Source organism: Moschus berezovskii, chromosome 12, assembly GCF_049115385.1.
Source record: "Moschus berezovskii isolate FMDL1 chromosome 12, NW_MosBer_1.0, whole genome shotgun sequence".
Lineage (NCBI taxonomy): Eukaryota > Metazoa > Chordata > Mammalia > Artiodactyla > Moschidae > Moschus > Moschus berezovskii.
In genome coordinates, this window is record NC_142471.1 from 92,663,391 (window position 1) to 92,685,033 (window position 21,643).

General features: G+C 42.3%; 1 protein-coding gene across 2 annotated transcripts in view; it reads left to right on the forward strand.

The window, feature by feature from the left end:
* DOCK1 (dedicator of cytokinesis 1) overlaps positions 1–21,643 on the forward strand; it is a 570,880-nt gene that overhangs the window by 340,994 nt on the left and 208,243 nt on the right. For both annotated transcript variants that reach the window (XM_055424405.2, XM_055424406.2), the window contains exon 28: positions 14,124–14,225. In XM_055424405.2, coding sequence (XP_055280380.1) covers positions 14,124–14,225 — 102 coding nt within the window. The remainder of the gene's footprint in view (positions 1–14,123; positions 14,226–21,643) is intronic.

A 21,643-nucleotide genomic window follows, 5' to 3' on the forward strand; every position in this document is an offset into this window, starting at 1 on the left:
TCATCTATCGGTCTGTCCTTTTCACCAGTACCATAGTCTTAATATATGTAGTTTTGTAATAAATATTAAAATCAGAGAGTGTGTGTCCTTTAACTTCGTTCAAAGTTTCTTTGGCTGTTTCACATTATTTGCTTTTCCACATAAAGTTTAGAATTAGATTGTTAATTTGTACAGTACCTTCCTGCTGACTGTAGATCACTTGGCAACTAAACTATATTGATTCTTCCAGACCATGAACATAAATATGTCTCCAGTTTTTTTAAAGCATTCCTGGACTCTGTTATGAATGTCTCCTGACTTTATATACATATTTTGTGACTTTAAAGTATTCTTCTATTATCCGTCATCATTATCACCACCATTATAACCAGCATTTGTGTATGTAGCCAGACACTGGGCTAATATCCTTACATCAATAACCAATTTAAATCTTTCAACAATTCTGGATTTTAAAGTTGCTGTCCCCACTTTACAGATGAGGAAACTGAGGCTCAGAGAGCTTAAATAGCCTGTTCTACTTTATATAGCACTCTTGATGTGGGTCAAGTGATTATTATAAACTCTCTATCTCAAGCCTTTAGTCTTGTCTCTTAAGCTAATTTTCTATCATTTACCTATAAAGTTTTACTCTAAAAAGAGAAGTATTGTAAAATAATGAAAGGGATGTGCGTGATATTAAGATCTGTATTTCGTATGGAGCCAGGTATTTTTACTCTTCCTACTGTCACTGAAGAGTATTTTGTCAAGGCCAGCAAACATTTCTACAGTGAGCAGTCCAGATAAATTACTCGTTCTTGCATTAAAGAAGAATGCATGTGTTGGAGCTTTCTATTCAAAAGCATTAAAGCTGTCCGTTCACTTACATTTTTCTCCTCAAACAGTTTCCTGAGTGAATATTTCTGAGGTGGGAAGTTTCACTACCCCTCTCTCCCTTCCCTGAATGTCTTAAAATAGCTAATTCGTTTCTTGTTTTCCTGTTGTTATACTCAGTAATAATTCCTATGATTGGGAAAGGAATACTCGCTCCTTAGATTTCCACTGTCAGTCTGTACTCTCTGCCTTTTATAGCATTTGCAGCCTTGTGTCTTAATGAATCGTTGTCATATGCACCTTCTCCAGTAGTCTATGAGTGGAAGTTGTTTCCCTTAGCTTTTTATTGTGGAGTTCGCACAGGTACGGAAACGTTGAAACAGTATTACAGTGAAACGTGCATGCCTATCAGCTAGATCCATTCTTTATTAACAGTTTGCCAGGTGTGCATTAACTCTGACCCCTCTTCATTGTGTATTTGTATATATCAAATGTAAATTCATTTTTTCACCAGAGGAAACGTCTGTCACAGACATGATGGCACGCCGCCCCTCATTGTTTCTTGCATCTCCTGAGAAAGTAATTCTGCCGCATAGTCAGTAATAATATGGCATTACAGAAATGAACACTTCTATAGTATAATATCTACCCCAGATAAAGTTTCCTCCCTGGCCTTCTTTAAGGGCGCAGGCCAGTGGTCTTATCCGATGTTGCATAACCTGGATTTGTGTGCAGCCTCCGCATCCCTTTTCTCTCTTCAGCCCTCCTCCATCTCCTCCTCCTCCTCCTTTAACTTTGGGTCTGAGCGCTGTCTCTTGCTCTTCTCTGGCCACCTCTGTCTATATTCTCACATATAAAAAGGACTTAATTGTCTTCCATACTTCATTTCCCCCAACTAGGCTGAGGATGTTTTCCGCAAAGAATTATTCCTTATTATCTCACATTTTTGGCACAGAATGCCATCTCAGGGATGATGCATCCTCTCTGTTCCGTCACACCTGGGGGCACAGTCTGTAATGAGGAAGAACGTGGGGGTGATAGTTTCAGATTGAGTGTCTTCATCCCCAAGGCCATTGAACCGAATCTTTTCAGTCCCCATTGAGAATCCTTTCTGGAATCAGCCATTGCTTTAGGGATTGGATCGGGTGGTTTCCGTATTTTCTGGTTCCATCTACACATTGTGATCTGTAAGGTAAGGGTCTTACCTTTGTCTCTCTTCCCAACATTGCCTGCCTTGCCAAGACCCCGTGAGTACCAGTGTGTCATGATCCATTGCTCCTGTTGTTCTCACTGCTGCCAGGACAGTCTCCTCCAGCATCCTTCTCGGTTCTTAGTCCATTGGCCCCAGGCCCCCGTGTGCACTCATCCTGGGGGCACTGTGTGTATCCACCTGGCCAAGCCCCCAAAACTCCGTGTTGTCAACACAGCACCCACTCTTTGAGTGTCTGTTGAGTGTTGCACTTATTAATACTCGGCAACATTTTTAATCTTCCTCATCATTTCTGCCTTATCTCCCCAATTTCTTCTGGTATGTTCCAAGTGGCCCCATCACCTCAGAATCTGAGGACCCTTTGATTTCCTCAGGGCTGTGGGGAAGGGGAGACGGGACGGGCATGCAGCCCCCTTGGGAGGTTTTCATGCCACTTGTGTTTTCTTGCACACCTGCTCAGCAGGTGCATTGCCCTGCAGGATTTCTTTTGGGTACCAACGCCGCTCCCCCCGACTGAGTTCCACTTTCCCACAGCAGGAGATTTTGGAAATAAACCTCAAGGCACTTAGCGCTAAAAGAACTTTGGGGGCTCTTGTAGTCAGGTGCAGATGAGCTATTAGTGATGTATTGTGATGTATTGTGTGCTTTTGAGCCTTTATCTGCACACCGTCAGTTCAGTTCAGTCGCTCAGTCGCGTCCGACTCTTTGCGACCCCATGAACCACAGCACGCCAGGCCTCCCTGTCCATCACCAACTCCCGGAGTTCACTGAAACTCATGTCCATCGAGTCGGTGATGCCATCCAGCCATGTCATTCTCTGTCGTCCCCGTCTCCTCCCAAACCCAATCCCTCCCAGCATCAGAGTCTTTTCCAGTGAGTCAACTCGTCGCATGAGGTGGCCAAAGTATTGGAGTTTCAGCTTCAGAATCAGTCCTTCCAATGAACACCCAGGATTGATCTGCTCTAGAATGGACTGGTTGGATCTCCTTGCAGTCCAAGGGACTCTCAAGAGTCCTCTCCAACACCACAGTTCAAAAGCATCAATTCTTCGGCGATCAGCTTTCTTCACAGTCCAACTCTCACATCCATACATGACCACGGGAAAAACCATAGCCTTGACTAGACGGAACTTGGTAGGCAAAGTAATGTCTCTGCTTTTTAATATGCTATCTAGGTTGGTCATAACTTTCCTTCCAAGGAATAAGCATCTTTTAATTTCATGGCTGCAATCAGCATCTGCAGTGATTTTGGAGCCCCCAAAAATAAAGTCTGACACTGTTTCCACTGTTTCCCCATCTATTTCCCATGAAGTGATGGGACCAGATGCCATGATCTTTGTTTTCTGAATGTTGAACTTCAAGCCAACCTTTTCACTCTCCTCTTTCGTGTATAAATAACTCTTTCCTAAGAACTAACATCTTATAAATCAGATTATCATTGCTTCTATTTTAAAATAATCTTATATTCCAAAATGTGTTTTGTTTTCCTTATGATTCATTAGTTATTTTTTTTTAGCATTTTGTATGTGACAGTTTTCTCCACATCCACTCATCTAACCAATATAAATACTATTAAGCAAAACATCATTTTATGATTCATAGAGAGGAATTTCATTTAATCCAGTAAAGAGTTTCAATTTTAATCTATAACTATGATGACAAGAGTGTCCTTTATGGACAAAAGAGAGTTTAAAAATGTGTAGTATATTGATCCCCCTTCAAAGGCAAAATTTTATTAAGACTGAATTATCTTGTTTTTTTACTACAGTGTATTTACAGTTACTATATATCATGGGAGAAGATCTGCAAAATACTAAGCTCTCTATGGTTCTAATATTATCTGATTTACTGTTTATGAAAATAAATATAAAATTTTCTGTAGTAATCTGACTTATGTTATCATCAAATGAATTATATCAAGAAGTTATATACAATATATGTATATTCCTCTTTATACCAGAAAGTATAGTTGTATATATATATATAATTTGATTGTAATTTATTTTTATTCTTTATAATAAATGTGAATATGTGTTTAATTTATTATGTTGAATAAGCAGCAAATAATTGTTATGGGTAATGCTAGATCCAGATAGTTCCTTTTGGTATATTTTTCCTATAAACATCTTCGCTCAATTACTGCCATGGTAAAGTTGAAATTGATTTTGTTTTAAAAATTAGAATTTTTTCTTTATTGTGTCTGCAATGATATGAGTTATAGCATTCAATTTAAATTTAAGATGCAGGTTTAATTTGTTGCTGGTAGTTGAAAGGAGCTGACAGATGACATTAGTTTTGTTTCTCAACCATACTACTTTTAATTTGGTACAGCGTCTTTTTACAAACATTCCTCACTCTCTGGTCCTTTATATAGCAAGGGATCACAATAGTCTGGAAACTGAATGAATAAAAATTAACCATACTTTGGATGGATGATTCATGGGATTGACTTTTTCTTTGAATGAGAAGAGGAACAAAAGACTGCCCTCAGTTTCACCATGGATTGTATTTTTGGGAAAGATGTAGTAAGTTCAAATGGTATGAGTGAATATTTATTTTTCCAGTAACCTCAGTGTTAACAATAGTGCCTGATTCAGCCTTTTCATTATGTGTTATGCTTAAGCACATATTTAGTTAGCAAGATGTTGAATGCTCTGCGAGGCACAGCAGTGACTCGCGCCTTCTGCTGTATCTCACATGGGCACTGCTCTGTCTGCATTATCATTTCTTCATTATAACCCCCAACCCCATCCTAAATATCAAATACATGAACGAAGAAACCAAAGCAAAGGTGAGAAAAACTTCCTTCTATCTATTTCACAAATCTAAAGAGAAAGAATAATTTCACAAGGATCATAGAATTTGGAAGGCGTTTTCTAAGTAGGTTATTATCATTTTAAATCTGGTTTACAAGGGCTTGGCTTGTCCTGAGAATTAGGAGTCTCCCTCACTGTCCTCTCCGTGATCAGTTCCTAGTCCATGCTTGCAACTATTTGTGCATCTCTTTTTTTTCTTTTTTTATAATTTTTATTTGTTTTGCTGTGCCAGGTCTTAAATGAGGCATGCAGGACCTTTAGTTACAACATGTGGGATCTAGGTCCCTGACTCAGGAATGAACCCAGGCTCCCAGTTTTGGGAGCTTGGAGTCTTAACCACTGGACCTCTTCTTTTGTTCTCGAATGTTTGAGAATTATTGTTCTATCTGTAATATTCCAAAATCTCACACATGTGAGTCTTGATTGTGTTTGACTGTCAGCAGGCCCTTTCATTTTGGATATGCTTGTCATTTTAGAATAATTATCTTACATTGTTTAGTTAATTAATTTGTATTTAAAAATGTAATCTCCAATACTTTAGCCACCTCATGCGACGAGTTGACTCACTGGAAAAGACTCTGATGCTGGGAGGGATTGGGGGCGGGAGGAGAAGGGGACGACAGAGAGTGAGATGGCTGGATGGCATCACCAACTCTGTGGACATGAGTTTGAGTGAACTCCGGGAGTTGGTGATGGACAGGGAGGCCTGGCGTGCTGTGATTCATGGGGTCGCGGAGAGTCGGACACGACTGAGCGACTGAACTGAACTGAAGAATTTTTGACATTTTTGTTGAGATCTAATTTTTATGCCATAAAATTCATCTATTTAATGTAAGAATATAAGGTTTTAACTGTAGCCACATGATCCATGTTAGAACACTGTTGCACTCACAGTGGAAACCCATCACTAATAGCAGTCGCTCCTCATTCCCTCCCTAAACTTGCAGCTCTTGGCAATCACAAGTCTAACTTTGCGTTTTTATGGCTTTGCCTGTCCTGGACACTGTCTGGAAATGAAATCAGGCAAGATACAATCATCTGTGGCTAACTTGTCAATTTCTGCAAAGCAGCCAGCTGGAATTTTGATAGGAATTGTGTTAAACTTGTACCTCAATTTGGGGAGTATAGCCATTTTAACAATTTTAAGTCTTCTAATCCATGAACATGGGGTATCTTTCTATTTATTTCAGTCCTCTTTAATTTCCTTTAAGAGTATCTTCTAGTTTTGGGGGTTCAAGTGTTATATAATTTTGTTAAAGTTATTCTTAAGTTTGTTTTGATGCTTTAGTAAAAGGAATTTTCCCCCTAAATTTTATTTTCGGATTATTCATTTCTAGTGTATAGACAAGCAACTGAGTTTTGTAATTTGATCCTGTATCCTATAATCTGTGAAGTCGTTTGTTCTAATAATCCTGTAGTGAGTCTTATATCATTTTGTAGAAATACTTTTGTCTCCCCATTTTCTCTGTTCTTTCTGGAATGTCTGTTTACTCAATATTGACTCCTGGATAGATTCTCTGATGGTTTTATTCTCTGTGTGTATCTTGTTGTTCTACTTTTGGAGGATTTCATTAATTGTATATCCCCAAACCTCTATTAAGATGTATATTTCTGCTAATACAGCTGAAACATTCCGTAATCATTTCATTGTATCTGTCCCTTTTTTTTTTCTTTTTATAACATTATATTCTTGTTTCATGGATATCATCTCTTATCTACCTGAAGATAATAGTGATAGCTCTTTGAATTTTCTTATTTTCTCAATTTTCTTTCATTCCTCTGGCTTCTGTTTTTACTTCCTCTGGTCTCCTTTATTAATGTCTGGTCGATTTTTCTCCTGAGGACTGCAGTCATGATCAGGCCCTCTGTTCCCCTTGAAGGCTCTGGCCTTCACTGCGTGAGGAGCCCATGTGTACGGGGTCCTCATGCTGTGAGAACCTCGATGGAAGTTAGCGGGTATTCTCTTGGGCTGATCAGTTTCTCCAGAGAGGATTCTTCTAATTGCCTGTTCCAGTTTGCTATGGGTCTTAATTGCAGGCTGATTATCCTTGCTGCTTTGCTGGGAGCCGAGCTGAGCAGAGCAGCGTGATGACTTAGAATAATCGACTTCCTATCACTGGACAGTCTCAGCCACGTGGTCCTGCCCTGCTGTCTCTTCTGTTTTGTTAGGAGGGTAAACATGTGGTTCCCTGCAGGGAGTGAGCTGGTCCCTTAGAGGACCTGCTGGGGTGGACATATTGGCCTGGTTTTAAAGACATCAGGGCTTTGGATTTCCAGTTGACATGTAGCCTCGCTTTCTGAGTAACTGGCAGCTCCAGTTTCCGAGACTTTCCAGGACTCTCTGCCCAGAATCAACAGGATTCCTGATAGATATCCACTCCCTTCCTGCTTCCAGCACAGCCAGTAACCATTCCTGCATCTGCTTGTCAGTTTCCAGAATTCTGTCTTATGTGGTTCTGTCTTCTGTGGTTCTTCGTGAATTTGTGAATTTTAGAAACATTATTGTCAGTTTAATGTGAGGAAACAGATGAGTTTGTGTTTACAGTTTTTTTTAAAAATTTTTTATGTGGATGCCCTCTATGTGTATTTTTCACAAATATCATCTCTACAGAGGTTTTGGAGGATGCTTTGGGCCAGTGAATGACATGTTGAGATATTCTTCGTGTTATTTGTCTGGACTCCCTATTTTTCTCTCTTATGTTTCCTTATAACAAATAGAACCTTTAAACATTTCACCACTGGCTTTCCCTCTTGAAAACAGAAAGCCTTGCACTCTGTAAGGCTTCTTATCTGTCTGAGAACTTACCTGTATGGGGATTTATTTCATATCGCCATGAAAGGAAATCAACCTGTATATTCACTGGAAGGACTGATGCTGAAGCTGAAGCTCCAATACTTTGGCGCCCTGATGTGAAGAGTCATTTCTTTGGAAAATACCTGGGAAAGATTGAAGGCAAAATAAGTGGGTGTCAGAAGATGAGATGGTTCGATAGCATCACCGACTCAATGGACATGAATTTGAGCCAACTCCGGGAGAGAGTGGAGGACTGAGGCGCCTGGCGTGCTGAAGTCTGTGGGGTCACAGGGAGTCAGATGGGACTTAGTGAACGAACAACAACAATTGCCTTTGAAACTGAGCACTCGACTGTCAACTACTTTCCCTTTTCCAAATCCTAGTCCTCATAATGTTGCCAAACAGCATGGATTCTTTGGCTGAAATGCTCCCCAGTATGGGAGTCACCTAGAATCCCCCAAGTGATACCTCTTCCCACCTTTGCTACAGTTCTTGCCCAGGGTCCTTCAGCAGTATCATTGGAGGATTACTTTTTCTTCAACTTTTGATGGTGATTATGAAGTAGGTTTGTTTTCATCGATATATTTGAAATGAACTCATATATTCTCATATATAAATGAGAATTCCTCTTCAAAGCACTTGCTTTCATGAAAACACATTTAAAATTTTTGACTTGTCATCACTGGCCACCAAGAAGTGTAACCCCCGATATAAATAGTAGATTCTCCTCTTGTTCAAGCTTGGTGCCCGCACTCCAGACCACATGTCCCTGGAGCTCTGTCTGCAGCTCCGACAGCTTCTGCGGTTTGGAGCTCCCCCAAATCCCTTGGCGTTTAGAACACTTGGAAGAGATTTAATTTCTGCCTGAGCTGCGGGCCCCATGCACGTGTGAGATCCAGGCGTGGATGAAGCGTCCTGGACCGTGGATGGGATTACCAGGAGCAATGTCAAACTTCATTCTCTGAGCCTCATGACTCGGTCCTGGTGTCTTTACATAAAAGAGGCACCCCTTCACAGCTCAGGGCTGTGAATACAAATCCTTGCGATCTTCCCTTCCAATTCATGTACACAGTCTTGGACTCTAGACGAGGCAAAGATGGCAAAGATACCATCGACGAGAACTCACGCTAAGTCATCGTTCTTCAAAATCTGACCCTTGTTAGAAACCTCTTGTCTCTGGATCCCACTGGGACCTTATGCACTCACTTGCCTGCCACACAGTGTCCCTGGCTTCACCAGAAGCGCTGTGTTCTACCTGTCCTCCAGTCTACCTGTCCACCTGCCTAGAGCCCTGGTGTTCCAGATTTGAAATGGGCTGGAGGAGGGCCAGAAAAAAACTTCCAGGAGGGCACAGAAGCAAGTTCAGTCCAAGGCTTGAGGAGCAGTGACCAGTCCAAGTGGGCAGAGGGAGCCCCATGAAAGAACGTTTTGAGAATAAGGGAACCCCTAGGGACACTAAGGGTCAGGGGGTGAAGGTGGAGATATGAGCTGTCTATCTAATGACCACTCTTTTTTAGAACTTATTTTTTAATTGGAGGATAATTGCTTTCCCATGCTGTGTTGGTTTCTGCCATACAAAATGTGAATCAGCTGTAAGTAAACCTATGTCCCCTCCCTTGTGAAATTCCCTCCCACCCTCCCCCAAATTTCGGCCCCACCCCGCCACTTTAGGTTGTCACAGAGCCCTGGGTTGGGCTCCCTTTGTTATATAGCCGATTCCCACCCGCTGTCTATTTTATGTTTGGTGGTATATGTACATCAATGCTACTCTCTCAGTTCGTGTCCCACCTTTTAAAATGCTAATATATTTTCCAGTTTTAAAAGTAATCTGGACTCATCCTCCCGCCCTCATGACTATGTGGTGTCTTTCCTTTGAATTGTTTCTCCTTTTTATTTTTTCCTGTGCTATATTTTTTGTTTTGTTGAAAACTATCAGTACCATGATTATGTCTGATTTTCATCTTTGAGCATTTTCTTATGCTATTTAAAACAGTTCATATTTTCACGATTATTGTTTGATGGTTGCATAATCTTTCATCAAAAACTATGGTATGTTTATGTGAATTAGCAAATAAAAAATGAACTTCAGGTAAACAACAAATCATTTCCTTAATATATGAATGTCACGTGCAAAATTTCCAATGCAATCTTTGGGACATATTTTTCTGAGATTCAGATTGAGCTGGACATCCTATATTTTACCTTGCAATCTCACAAAATATCATATTACTTATACAGTTCCTAGCTGTTGAACACTGAGATGTTTTCAGAAAATGCTCAAAGATGGACATCTTTGGGCATAACATTTCTGATTCTGAATTACTTCCTTAGGTGACTTGTGGGAAGTAGAATTACCCTGAAGAGATGAGTATTTTCTTCCAAGACTTTTTAAACCTATTGCCAAATCGCTTTTTAAAAAGGTTATAGCAATTTATGCTCCCACCAGTGGCGTCTAAGAGTGCTCATCCCCTGCGCCCTTGCTAACATTATCATCACTTAAATACTCCTCTGCTATTTTGGCAGGCAAATAATGATATACCATTTTCATCTCTGATTACTAATGAAGTTCACATTTTTTTGTTTATAAGGCTTCCATGGCCTGGTTTTTAAAAGTTCTGCCACCGCCTCCTGACTTCTCTGTCCCTATTTTGCATTGCTTTGAAGTCATAAGGATTATGTCTTACTTTTATTTATTTGCTTATTTTTATTCAGCCACTGGGACTAGAACCTGACTCCCAGGCTCAGTTTCCAGGAGGAATTCTGTACAGTCACCCTCAGCCTACCTGCCCACCCACCCCTTGTCTAAACTAAAAGCGTCCTATGACGTCTAAATGCATTTCCAATAAATCAATGGCCAGGCATCGAATAGTGATTTTCTTCTGAACCTGCAGAGTAAGTTTTGTGTCACAGCTCACCCCCATTTCTGTTTCTGGTGTGTGATTGGTTTCAAATACAGCTTCCGTAAATGCCTGCTTTTCATCTACCCTTGGAAACCCACCGCTCTGCTCCAGAGGGTTCCACTGAGTTCACAAAGGCAGTCATGCTCCATGCGTTTTCTCTAAAGATGCTGGCCCCCTCACATGAGACTGCATTCCGAAGGAAAGAGGGGGCCTTTCTGTGAAATTTGACAGGTATATTGCCTCTTTCTCGGTAGGGTCCAGAATTTCTGCTTAGAAAAGGACTGAAATAGAAAGATTTGCTTCCTCTAAGCAAGACTGAACGGTACAAATTGCTTCTGTAACGTTTCCTTAAGTAGGGAGCTCTTTGTACCAGCTGGTCTTTTGACCTCTAACTCAGGGTGATGACCTGCCCCTGTCCTCCAATTAGTCCCCGTTGCCATTAGACAAGAGGCCACTTGGCTGCCCTCTCTGTGACGTTCTCATGCAAATGCAAAGCTTCCTGAAGCCATTGACGCCTTCCCAGGATTTGCTTTATGGAAATTGTTATGTTCTCTTCAGGTTTTCATTTTCTGCATCATGTCAGTTTCCCCAGCCTTTGCCTTGCATGAATTTTTCAGCATTACGCTGCAGTCTGCTCCCTAAATTGAGTGTGTCCACATCACCCGTTTGAATATCTGGCCAGATTCTGGATGTTATATGTGTTTTTGTTGTTTTTTCATGGATATTACTCCCTGCTCATTTTCTTTGCATTTTCAAGACTGCTCTGGGGTCTTCTTTCTACTTTCAACTTCATATTTAAAGTACAGTACATGAGTCCGTTGCTCTGAATTATACACAGCTGGCTTTGTGATTTCAGTGACTGTAATATGGGAGTCCCAATTCTTTAGCCCCTTTGACCTGCAGAAAATTAATTTGAACCCCTGGCAGGTGAACCTTCTTGTTCTAGCAAAGCTCCTTGTCTGGGAGGGAGGCGTCCAGGTCGTAGCCAGCTGGGTCAGGGGAGAATTGGAGACACTGTCTATGGCCACCTTTTCCGTTTCTTCTTGCTCTTCCCGACTGTCTCTAATGACTGCAGAAGTATGGGAAAGTGACTCTCTGTTTCAGGTTGGCCATTAACAGCGACCTCAAATTTCTCAGAAAGATAATTAAAATGCATATCTGGATAACTGGAAAATTAGCCCAGCTCCTCAGCACCTACCTCATAGGCGGTATTCTGGGTTCACAGCCAGGTTTCCATATTTTCATTGAGAGGGGAACACTTGCCTGCCTTAGTTTTACTGCCTATAATTTGGGAACAAGAAGAAAATCTGTGGTGTGATTGACTGAGGCCGTGTTTCTAGTGGCCCTGGCATAGCGCTTGACACATGGTCATCAATCAACATGTAATGTGATGAAGACTGTTATCCAAAAGATGGCTTTCATCAAGAGTAAAGGAGATACAAAGGTGGCTTCTCTTGTGCTCAACAAGATGCTAAACACCTACATGTTTCAAAAGTTCATCTTCATAAATGGACATCTTGCCATTTTACAGATCATTCCTCCAGTGGAAAGCAAGCATTATTTAAGCTCTTTCTCTAAACACCAACTTGGAGTCTAAATTTCTGCAATTATCATCATCCACAAATAATTTACACTTCTGGGCAAATGAAAGGTACCATATTATTATGATTTTATTTGGCCAACATATGTAATGCATTCCCTGAGGACTCATGTGGAAGCATATATGTATATTACAGATATAAAATGGCTCAGAAAAAAATAGTCGATTTTGATATTTCACTACAGAGTGTGCATTCTGAATTCATACAAGAGATATTCAGTCATTCAAATATATTGCTTGTAAAAGCAGAGTTAGTAAAAGAATACAGTCTGTGAACTCATTTAGCAAGGCAGAATTAGGGGCATGGCTCAGAGTATGTCTCATCCTATAATTTTACCAGATTGTACTGCTTTAATGGGAGAAAATATATGTCCTCTGTTTCTTGCGATGTCATTACTTTAGGGGAAAATATTTAAAAGCAAGGAAGGTTGTTAGGATGCTATTAGCCATGAACTTCAGAAATGATATATTCCAATCAATGGCAACGGGACAGTTTACCCCCCTGCCTAGTCACTAGACCAGATTCGCCTTGGCGTGTCTGCGCACACACACAGGTACACAGACCTGCACACGCTAACTTGTCTGCACTTCCGTTGTTCAGTGCTCTGGTTCCATCCTTTCTCCGTGTCTTGATTTCCTTTGGTGGTTTCTTTTCCCCACTTCTTTCCCTTTCCTGCCAGCTCTGTCTGTTATGAGAAATTCCTGTCTCTCCCACTTTACATTCTGATGAGGCTGCATTCCTCCCCACATGCTTCTCCTGGAGGAGAATTGGACCATAACTCATTGTGGAGTCACTGGTGATTGCCTTCAAATTGGCCAAGGGGGATACAGGCAGATTTGAGAAATAAAAGGCCTTTCTTTGCCACAGCCCAGAAGGAGGTGCTGTGCACACACTTGGCCTGATACTAAGGGCAGCGACTTTCCAGAGAACACAAATGCAAGTGGCAGTGGTTTCAGTCCTGTCTCCCATTTGCGCATGTTTAATGCAAAAAACCTTTCAAGCTTGTTTTTTCCAGACTGGACAGTCGTGTATCAGCAAGCATTTAATGGAGTCAGATAGACAGAAATGTAGCCAAAGAGAAGATGCTGGGGCTGAAGTGACTGGTCACCTAGCTGGCCAGCCTCACTCATGGTGTCTTCTTGATGGGCTGGGATCCCAGACACTGAGTTCACATCAATTCTCCTCCCTGCCCGTGACCAGAGTTTTTCTTTTTTTTTATCATGGTAGAAGTCATATGCTATTCTAACTCTGTTTAACTGTACAGTTCAGTGGCACTAAGCAGCTCTCATCATCCTCCTCTATCTCTCGAATTTTTCACCTTCCTAAACTGAAACTGTCCCCGTTAAATATTAACACCCCCTCCCCACTCTGCACCACCAAAACCCCCAGCCCCTGGTACATCTACCAATGTACTTTCTGACTATGAATCAGACTATTCTAGATACCTCGTATAAGTGGAATCAAACAGTATTTTTCTGCGCCTCATGTATATTTGAATGCATTTTTAAGGGTTGGGATTGACATACATACGCTGCTATGTATAAACCGGCTTCCCTGATAGCTCAGTTGGAAAAGAATCCGCCTGCAATTGGGAGACCCCGGTTCGATTCCTGAGTTGGGAAGATCCTCTGGAGAAGGGATAGGCTACCCACTCCACTATTCTTGGGCTTCCCTGGTGGCTCAGCTGGTAAAGTATCCACCTGCAGTGCGGAAGACCTGGGTTTGATCCCTGGGTTGGGAAGATCCCCTGGAAAAGGGAAAAGCAACCCACTCCAGTATTCTGGCCCGGAGAATTCCACGGACTGTATAGCCCATGGGGTCGCAGAGAGTCGGACACCACTGAGTGACTTGCACTCTCACATGTATCAAATAACCAGCTAATGACAACCTCCTGTCAGAGCAGAGGAGAAACGAAAGAAGGTGCTGTCAGTTTACATCAACTTTTGAGTGTTGTTCTCTCATCATCTGACTGTATCTTCTGATTTGTTTGCAGGGAAATTTCGTGGCCTGTATGACAGCTATTCTGCGACAAATGGAGGACTATCATTATGCCCATTTGATCAAGACTTTTGGGAAGATGAGGACCGATGTGGTGGTGAGTATAACTCTGACTTTTCATATAACCTTGTTTTGAGCTCAGCCTTTTAGACAAAATGCTGATATCAATAATTCCATTTTCAGTTTGATTTTAGACTTGCCTCCACTTGACTTCAGAAGCCCAGAGATGGTCTAGGTGAAACTGTGTTTGTAAGAAGATAAGGGTCCTATTTAAAATGGATAACTAACAAGGATCTACTGTATAACACATGGAACTATGCTCATTTTTAACACTGTGGCAGACTGGATGGGAGGGGAATTTGGAGAATGGATAACACATGTATATATATGGCTGAATCCCTTCTGAAACTATCGCAACATTGTTAATCAGCTATCAGTTCAGTTCAGTCGCTCAGTCCTGTCCGACTCTTTGCGACCCTATGAATTACAGCACGCCAGGCCTCCCTGTCCATCACCAGCTCCCGGAGTTCACTCAAACTCATGTCCATCGAGTTGGTGATACCATCCATCCATCTCATTCTCTGTCGTCCCGTCTCCTCCCGCCCCCAATCCCTCCCAGCATCAGAGTCTTTTCCAGTGAGTCAACTCGTCGCATGAGGTGGCCAAAGTATTGGAGCTTCATTTTCAGCATCAGTCCTTCCAATGAACACCCAGGACTGATCTCCTTTAGGATGGACTGGTTGGATCTCCTTGCAGTCCAAGGGACTCTCAAGAGTCTTCTCCAGCACCACAGTTCAAAAGCATCAATTCTTCGGCGATCAGCTATACCCCAATACAAAACACAAGGTTTAAAATTAAAAAGAGAGAGAGAAGATAAGCTTCCCTAGATAGGCTCACTCCTTGTACTGACCTGGAGAGTGACCCAGAGTATCAGCCCAGAAAAATCCTTTCTCTGTTCTTCCCTCTCCTGTGCTTTGGGGTCATGGTAAATTTGGAGACGTTACCACAGATAGCTACCATTAGCTCCTGTTTATTTATCGATTGACGCTCGATAGCAGAAGCCAAGGAGAATTTTCAGCCTTAAATTGTGCTCCGTTATTAATTAGCTCTCATCATGGAGGCTTATTAGCATTTCTGGAAATAATTCTGTAGTCATCTTCAGTGAGACTGTGATACAACTTAATTAGGAGAAGTATAATAGGGAGGAACGTATCCTTAGAGGCACCGTCCCTGACAAGCTGGCATCAAGGGCCATATGGCAGATGTCCTCTGCGAAGCCACCGCCAGTGTGTCTGCAGAGCTGCCAAGTAGATGTCCACCCTCCACTCCCATGTCTCGTAGCACCGATTCCAGTTCTGAGGCCCCCTAGATTCCTACAAACTACAGGAAGTTCTACCAGTGTTTCGAAAACAACGTTGATTGCACTTGACGTCAGTCTTATTAAGGGATGGTCAGAAGACAAGGCATTTAAGACTTTTTTCAAAGGATGAATTCTAATTAAAAAAAAAGCTACCTCACTAATCACTGTCATTATATATGCTTATGTGTATGCATATGTATATTTAAGTTTGTATTTATCCAATACTTTGGCCACCACATACAAAGAGTTGACTCATTGGAAAAGACCCTGATGCTGGGAGGGTTTGGGGGCAGGAGGAGAAGGGGTTAACAGAAGATGATGTGGTTGGATGGCATCACCAACTTGATGGGCATGAGTTTGGGTAGACTAGGGGGGTTGGTGATTGACAGGGAGGCCTGGCCTGCTGCAATTCATGGGGTCACAAAGAGTCGGACACAACGGAACTGAACTGAAATGATGTAATATTTAATAATATAATAGATAATAATTAATACATGGATTTAAATTTCTAAAGATATGCAAATTGATTTGTACCTTAACATCATAGCAATTTTCCTTCAATCAAAGTCAAGGGGGACGTCCCTGTGGTCCAGTGGTTAAGACTTTGCCTTCCAATGCAGGGGGTATGGGTCTGATCCCTAGTCAGGAAGCTAAGGTCCCACATGCCTCATGGCCAAAAAAACCAAAGCACAAAATAGAAGCAATATTGTTACAAATTCAAAAAAGACTTTAAAAATGATCCATATCAGAAAAAAAAAAATCTAATGAAGGAGTCAAGGAGCAAGAGTATGTATGTGATGGTGTGTCTATATGTTTAGTTTTTGTGTAATATTAACGAGCAGTGTTATGTACAACTCTTCTCATGCGTGTAACATATCACATGTGATGTTATCCTGGGATTCTTTGTCATAGTGAAGTCCAGTTTGCCTTGTGAAACATTTCATGCCTCCTGTTTGATCATTGCAAGGATCGATTCAGTTCAGTTCAGTCACTCAGTCGTGTCTGACTCTTGCAACCCCATGGAATGCAGCACGCCAGGCCTCCTTGTCCATAATCAACTCCCGGAGTTTGCTCAAACTCATGTCCATCGAGTCAGAGATGCCATCCAACCATCTCATCCTCTGTCGTCCCCTTCTCCTCCCGCCTTCAATCTTTCCCAGCATCAGGGTCTTTTGAAATGAGTCAGCTCTTTGCATCAGGTGGCCAAAGTATTGGAGTTTCAGCTTCAGCATCAGTCCTCCCAGTGAACACCCAGGACTGATCTCCTTTAGGATGGACTGGTTGGATCTCCTTGCAGTCCAAGGGACTCTCAAGAGTCTTCTCCAACACCACAGTTCAAAAGCATAAATTCTTTGGTGCTCAGCTTTCTTTATAGTCCAACTCTCACATCCATACGTGAGCACTGGAAAAACCATAGCTTTGACTAGATAGACCTTTGCAGACAAAGTAGTGCCTCTGCGTTTTAATAAGCTGTCTAGGTTGGTCATAACTTTCCTTCCATTTAATTTCATGGTTGCAGTCACCATCTGCAGTGATTTTGGAGCCCAAAATAATAAAGTCAGCCACTGTTTCCACTGTTTCCCCATCTGTTTGCATGAAGTGATGGGACCGGATACCATGATCTTAGTTTTCTGAATGTTCAGCTTTAAGCCAGTTGTAGCTAAATCTATATGAGCAATTTCCTAGACAGTGGTTCAGGCTGAAGGATAAACTTTTCAGAATGAGAAGCATTACCCATGCTGAAAACTCAGGGCTCCAATAAATCATTTGTCCTTTACAGATTAGTCACATAATCAAAATCATATGGTTCATGCAAACTGTTAAAAATATTTAATCCAAATTATTCAAGTGTGCTGTGGATAGGGAAGCTTCAGGATATCATGAAAAAGTGATTTTACAAAATGGTGTTTAAAAATGACTGTAACGTCCTGAATTCCAAGCATGTACCCTCTCTCCTTGCAGGAAGCAGATTATCAGATACTTGTTATGTGTTGTGGCCCTGATTTCCCAAGGGAGTTTATTTCTGTCGACACAGTGCTTCAGAGCATCAATTATTTGAAAACGATTTGATTTCCATTATGAAATGCCATTTGTGGTTTGGATATCATGAATTCATACTGCAAGGATTGTAAACCTTTTTTATTGTTGTTAATCTGTCAGAACCTTCGTAAAATGGGTTCCTCTCTGTTAACTATCCATAGAGAAGATTTGGCTATTTTTCTACTTGGACAACCGCTCACAAAAACGAAAGAGCATTTTGTGTTAAACGATTGGAAGTTAATCAGTAATGCGATGTGCAAAGAGCCTCAACTCTTTTCTCAAGACTACTTCATTGTTAAAAACGCTACCTTAGGTTTTCAAATTTAGCCCTTTTTTTGGATGAATGAGTCATTCTCAAACAAAATTGCAGTTATGATCAACACCAAAGTCATGAGCCTCAGAACTGCTACTTTTACAGCCTCTCAGATGGCCCCTTGGACCCCCAGACCGTGAGAGGATGGAACACAGCATGAAATGGAAAGATTAAGACAGGAAAGAAAGAGGATGGACATTTAAGCTCAAAATTGTCATAACAGATATCGTCCCTTTAGGATGGGCAAACATGAGTGGTCTTTAAGTTATTCTTCTTCATTGGAGATGCTGGTCTGAAGATGTGGCTGTTGGCTGTCCTGGGTCCAAGGCACAGAATCAGGACCACAAGTGGAGAACTTTCTCAGTGTCCATTGTAAGATCAAGGTGATGAGGAGTACTCTGGACCTTCCAGGGCAAACTGTTCTCTTGATATGTGTCTCATATTCCCGCTAAGTGGCCCTAAGGGAATGTCTGTGGAGTGACATACACGAACGTTGCAGGCGGAAGTGATGCTAGTTGGTTACAGGTTGAGTGAATCCAGGAGATGGGACAGGGAAGGTTCAGAGAACCTTCTCATCTCCGAGGAGGACCCAGGGGCAGACACAGTCTGCCATGCATGTCTCCTCCTTCCCGTGGCCTCTCCCAGTTCTGTCCTCCTGTGGGTGACCTAGGGAAGCCCAGCCAGACAGCCCTGTGAGATCTCGGGGCCCTCTTCCTGAAATGCCTCCTGTCTCCATCTGTCCAGCCTCTTCTGAGAACCCCTCCTGATGCCTGCCTTGGTCTCACCTGGCAGATATCGCCTGTTGCCCCTTCTTTGTTTCCTGTCTGGCCCCGTCAACCACCAGCCTGTGTTGGTGTGGTCCAGGGTGACTTCTCAACTGATGAAAAGTGGTGATGATGCTCACAGGGATTATGAAAGCAAGAATGTTTGCTGTGTGAGTGTCATTGCCTGGGAAGCCTTCTGCTCTTGGCCAGGCCTGGTCTTAAAGGCCCTGAGTTCCATGTGAAAATAGCCACCAAAGGGTGATTTGCAAGCCTGTGTAGAGACTGCCAAAAGTGGGCAAAGAAGCCTGGTGCTGGGCATCTGTTTCTTTATCCCTGAGACCATTCCTTGGAGATGAAGTCTATTGAAGCCTTTCTACCTTGGATGCTTGGTCTAAGGGTGCGAAATCCTTTTACAGTGAGTTCACTCACAAGCTACTTAGTGAAGAGCAACTGTGTTAACACGGTTGAGGTAATGATAGCAGCAGTGCAGACACGTCTTGCTCTGAGGCCCCTAGTGTAGCGGAGAGTATCACAGTTTAGCAGGGAGTCCGTCAGACAACCCAGGTTACCCATGCTCCAAAAGAATGGTCGGTGTAAATCAGCCACACTGGGCTGAGTCAGGTGGATGGGAAGTCTTTAAAAATTTCTTTAAATTATTTTTTTCTTTATATTTGGCTGTGTCGAGGCTTAGTTGTGGCACGCGAGCTCAGTGGTTGCAAGCTTAGTAATTAGTGGCGATGCATGGACTTGTTTGCCCCTCAGTATGCGGTCTTTGCTCCTAACCAGGAATTGAACCCATATCGCTTGCATTGGAAGGCAGATTCTTAACCGCTGGACCACCAGGGAAGTCCTGCTGCTGCCGCTGCTGCTAAATCACTTCAGTCGTGTCCGACTCTGTGTGACCCCACAGACAGAAGCCCACCAGGCTCCCCCGTCCCTGGGATTCTCCAGGCAAGAATACTGGAGTGGGTTGCCATTTCCTACGGAAGTCTTAAAAAAAAATTATTTATTTGTCTGTGTTGGTTCTTAGCTGCCAGGGTTTTCCCTTGTGGCCCAAGGACTCTCTGGTTATTCTGACCAGGCTCAGTAGCTGAGGCTCGTGGGCTTAATTCCTCCCCAGCACATGGGATCGTAGTTCCCTGGCCAGAATGAATCCATGTGCCCTGCATTGCATGGTCCAGTCCCCTTCCTACTGGACCACCGAAGCCCTCAGGAAGGCTTTTTTTGTGAAAGAGAGGATTGTGGAATGTAGAGGATTGTAGGAAGAGAAGAAAGAGTCCTGTATGTGGGAGAGAAAGAAAGTGGTGGGCCTAGAGAGACACTGGGGTTTCAAACTGCACAAGGCCCCAGAGGTCATGCTAAGAGGCTTTGTGTCTTTCTAGTTCTCTGATCTCTGTTTCTATGCCATTCAGTTCAGTTCAGTTCAGTCGCGCAGTCGTATCTGACTCTTTGAGACCCCATGGACTGCACCATGCCAGGCTTCCCTGTCCATCACCAACTCCTAGATTTTGCTCAAACTCATGTCTCTTGAGTCAGTGATGCCGTCCAACCATCTCATCCTTTGTCATCCCCTTCTCCTGCTGCCCTCAATCTTTCCCAGCATCAAGGTCTTTTCCAGTGAGTCAACTCTTTGCACCAGGTGCACAGAGTATTAGAGCTTCAGCTTCAGCATCAGTCCTTCCAATGAGTATTCAGGGCTGATTTCCTTTAGGATTGACTGGTTTGATCTCCTTGCAGTCCAAGGGACTCTCAAGAGTCTTCTCCAATACCATAGTTCAAAAGCATTCTTTGGTGCTCAGCTTTCTTTATGGTCCAACTCTCACATCCATACATGACTAGAGGAAAAACCATAGCTTTAATTACATGGACCTTTCTCAACAAAGTAATGTCTCTGCTTTTTAATATGTTGTCTAGGTTGGTCATAGCTTTTCTTCCAAGGAGCAAGCATCTTTCAGTTTCATGGCTGCAGTCACCATCTGCAGTGATTTTGGAGCCCAGGAAAGTAAAGTCTATCACTGTTTCCATTGCTTCCCCATCTATTTGCCATGAAGTAATGGGATCAGATGCCACGATCTTCATTTTTTGAATGTTGAGTTTTAAGCTTTTTCACTCTCCTCTTTCACTTTCATCAAGAGCCTCTTTAGTTCCTTTTCACTTTCTGCCATAAGGGTGGTGTCATCTGTGTATCTGAGGTTATTGATATTTCTCCTGCCAATATTGATTCCAGCTTGTGCTTCATCCAGCCGAGCATTTCGCTTGATGTACTCTGCATATCATTAAGTAAGCAGGCTGACAATATACAGCCTTGACATACTCCTTTCCCAGTTTGGAACCAATCTGTTGTTCCATATCTGTCTCTAACTGTTGCTTCTTGACCTGCATACAGGTTTCTCAGGAGGCAGGTCAGGTGGTCTGGTATTCCCATCTCCTTAAGAATTTTCCATGGTTTGTTGTGATCCACACAGTTAAAGGCTTTAGAATAGTCAATGAAGCAGAAGTAGATGTTTTCCTGGAATCCTCTTGCTTTTTCTATGATCCACCAGATGTTGGCAATTTAATCTCTGGTTCCTCTGCCTTTTCTAGCTTGAACATCTGGAAATTCTCTGTTCAGGTACTGTTGAAACCTAGCTTGGAGAATTTTGAGCATTACTTTGCTAGTGTGTGAGATGAGTACGATTGTATGGGAGTTGGAACATTTTTTGGCATTGCCTTTCTTTGGGTTTGAAATGAAAACTGATCTTTGCCAGTCCTGTGGCAACTGCTGAGTTTTCTAAATTTGCTGGCATATTGAGTGCAGCACTTTCACAGCATCATCTTTCAGGATTTGAAATAGCTCAACTGGAATTCCATCACCTCCACTAGCTTTTTCACAGTGACGCTTCCTAAGACCTATTTTACTTGACACTCTAGGATGTCTGGCTCTAGGTGAGTGATCACACCACTGTTGTTATCCGGGTCGTGAAGATCTTTTTTGTACAGTTCTTCTGTGTATTCTTGCCACCTCTCCTTAATATCTTCTGCTTCTGTTAGATCCATAC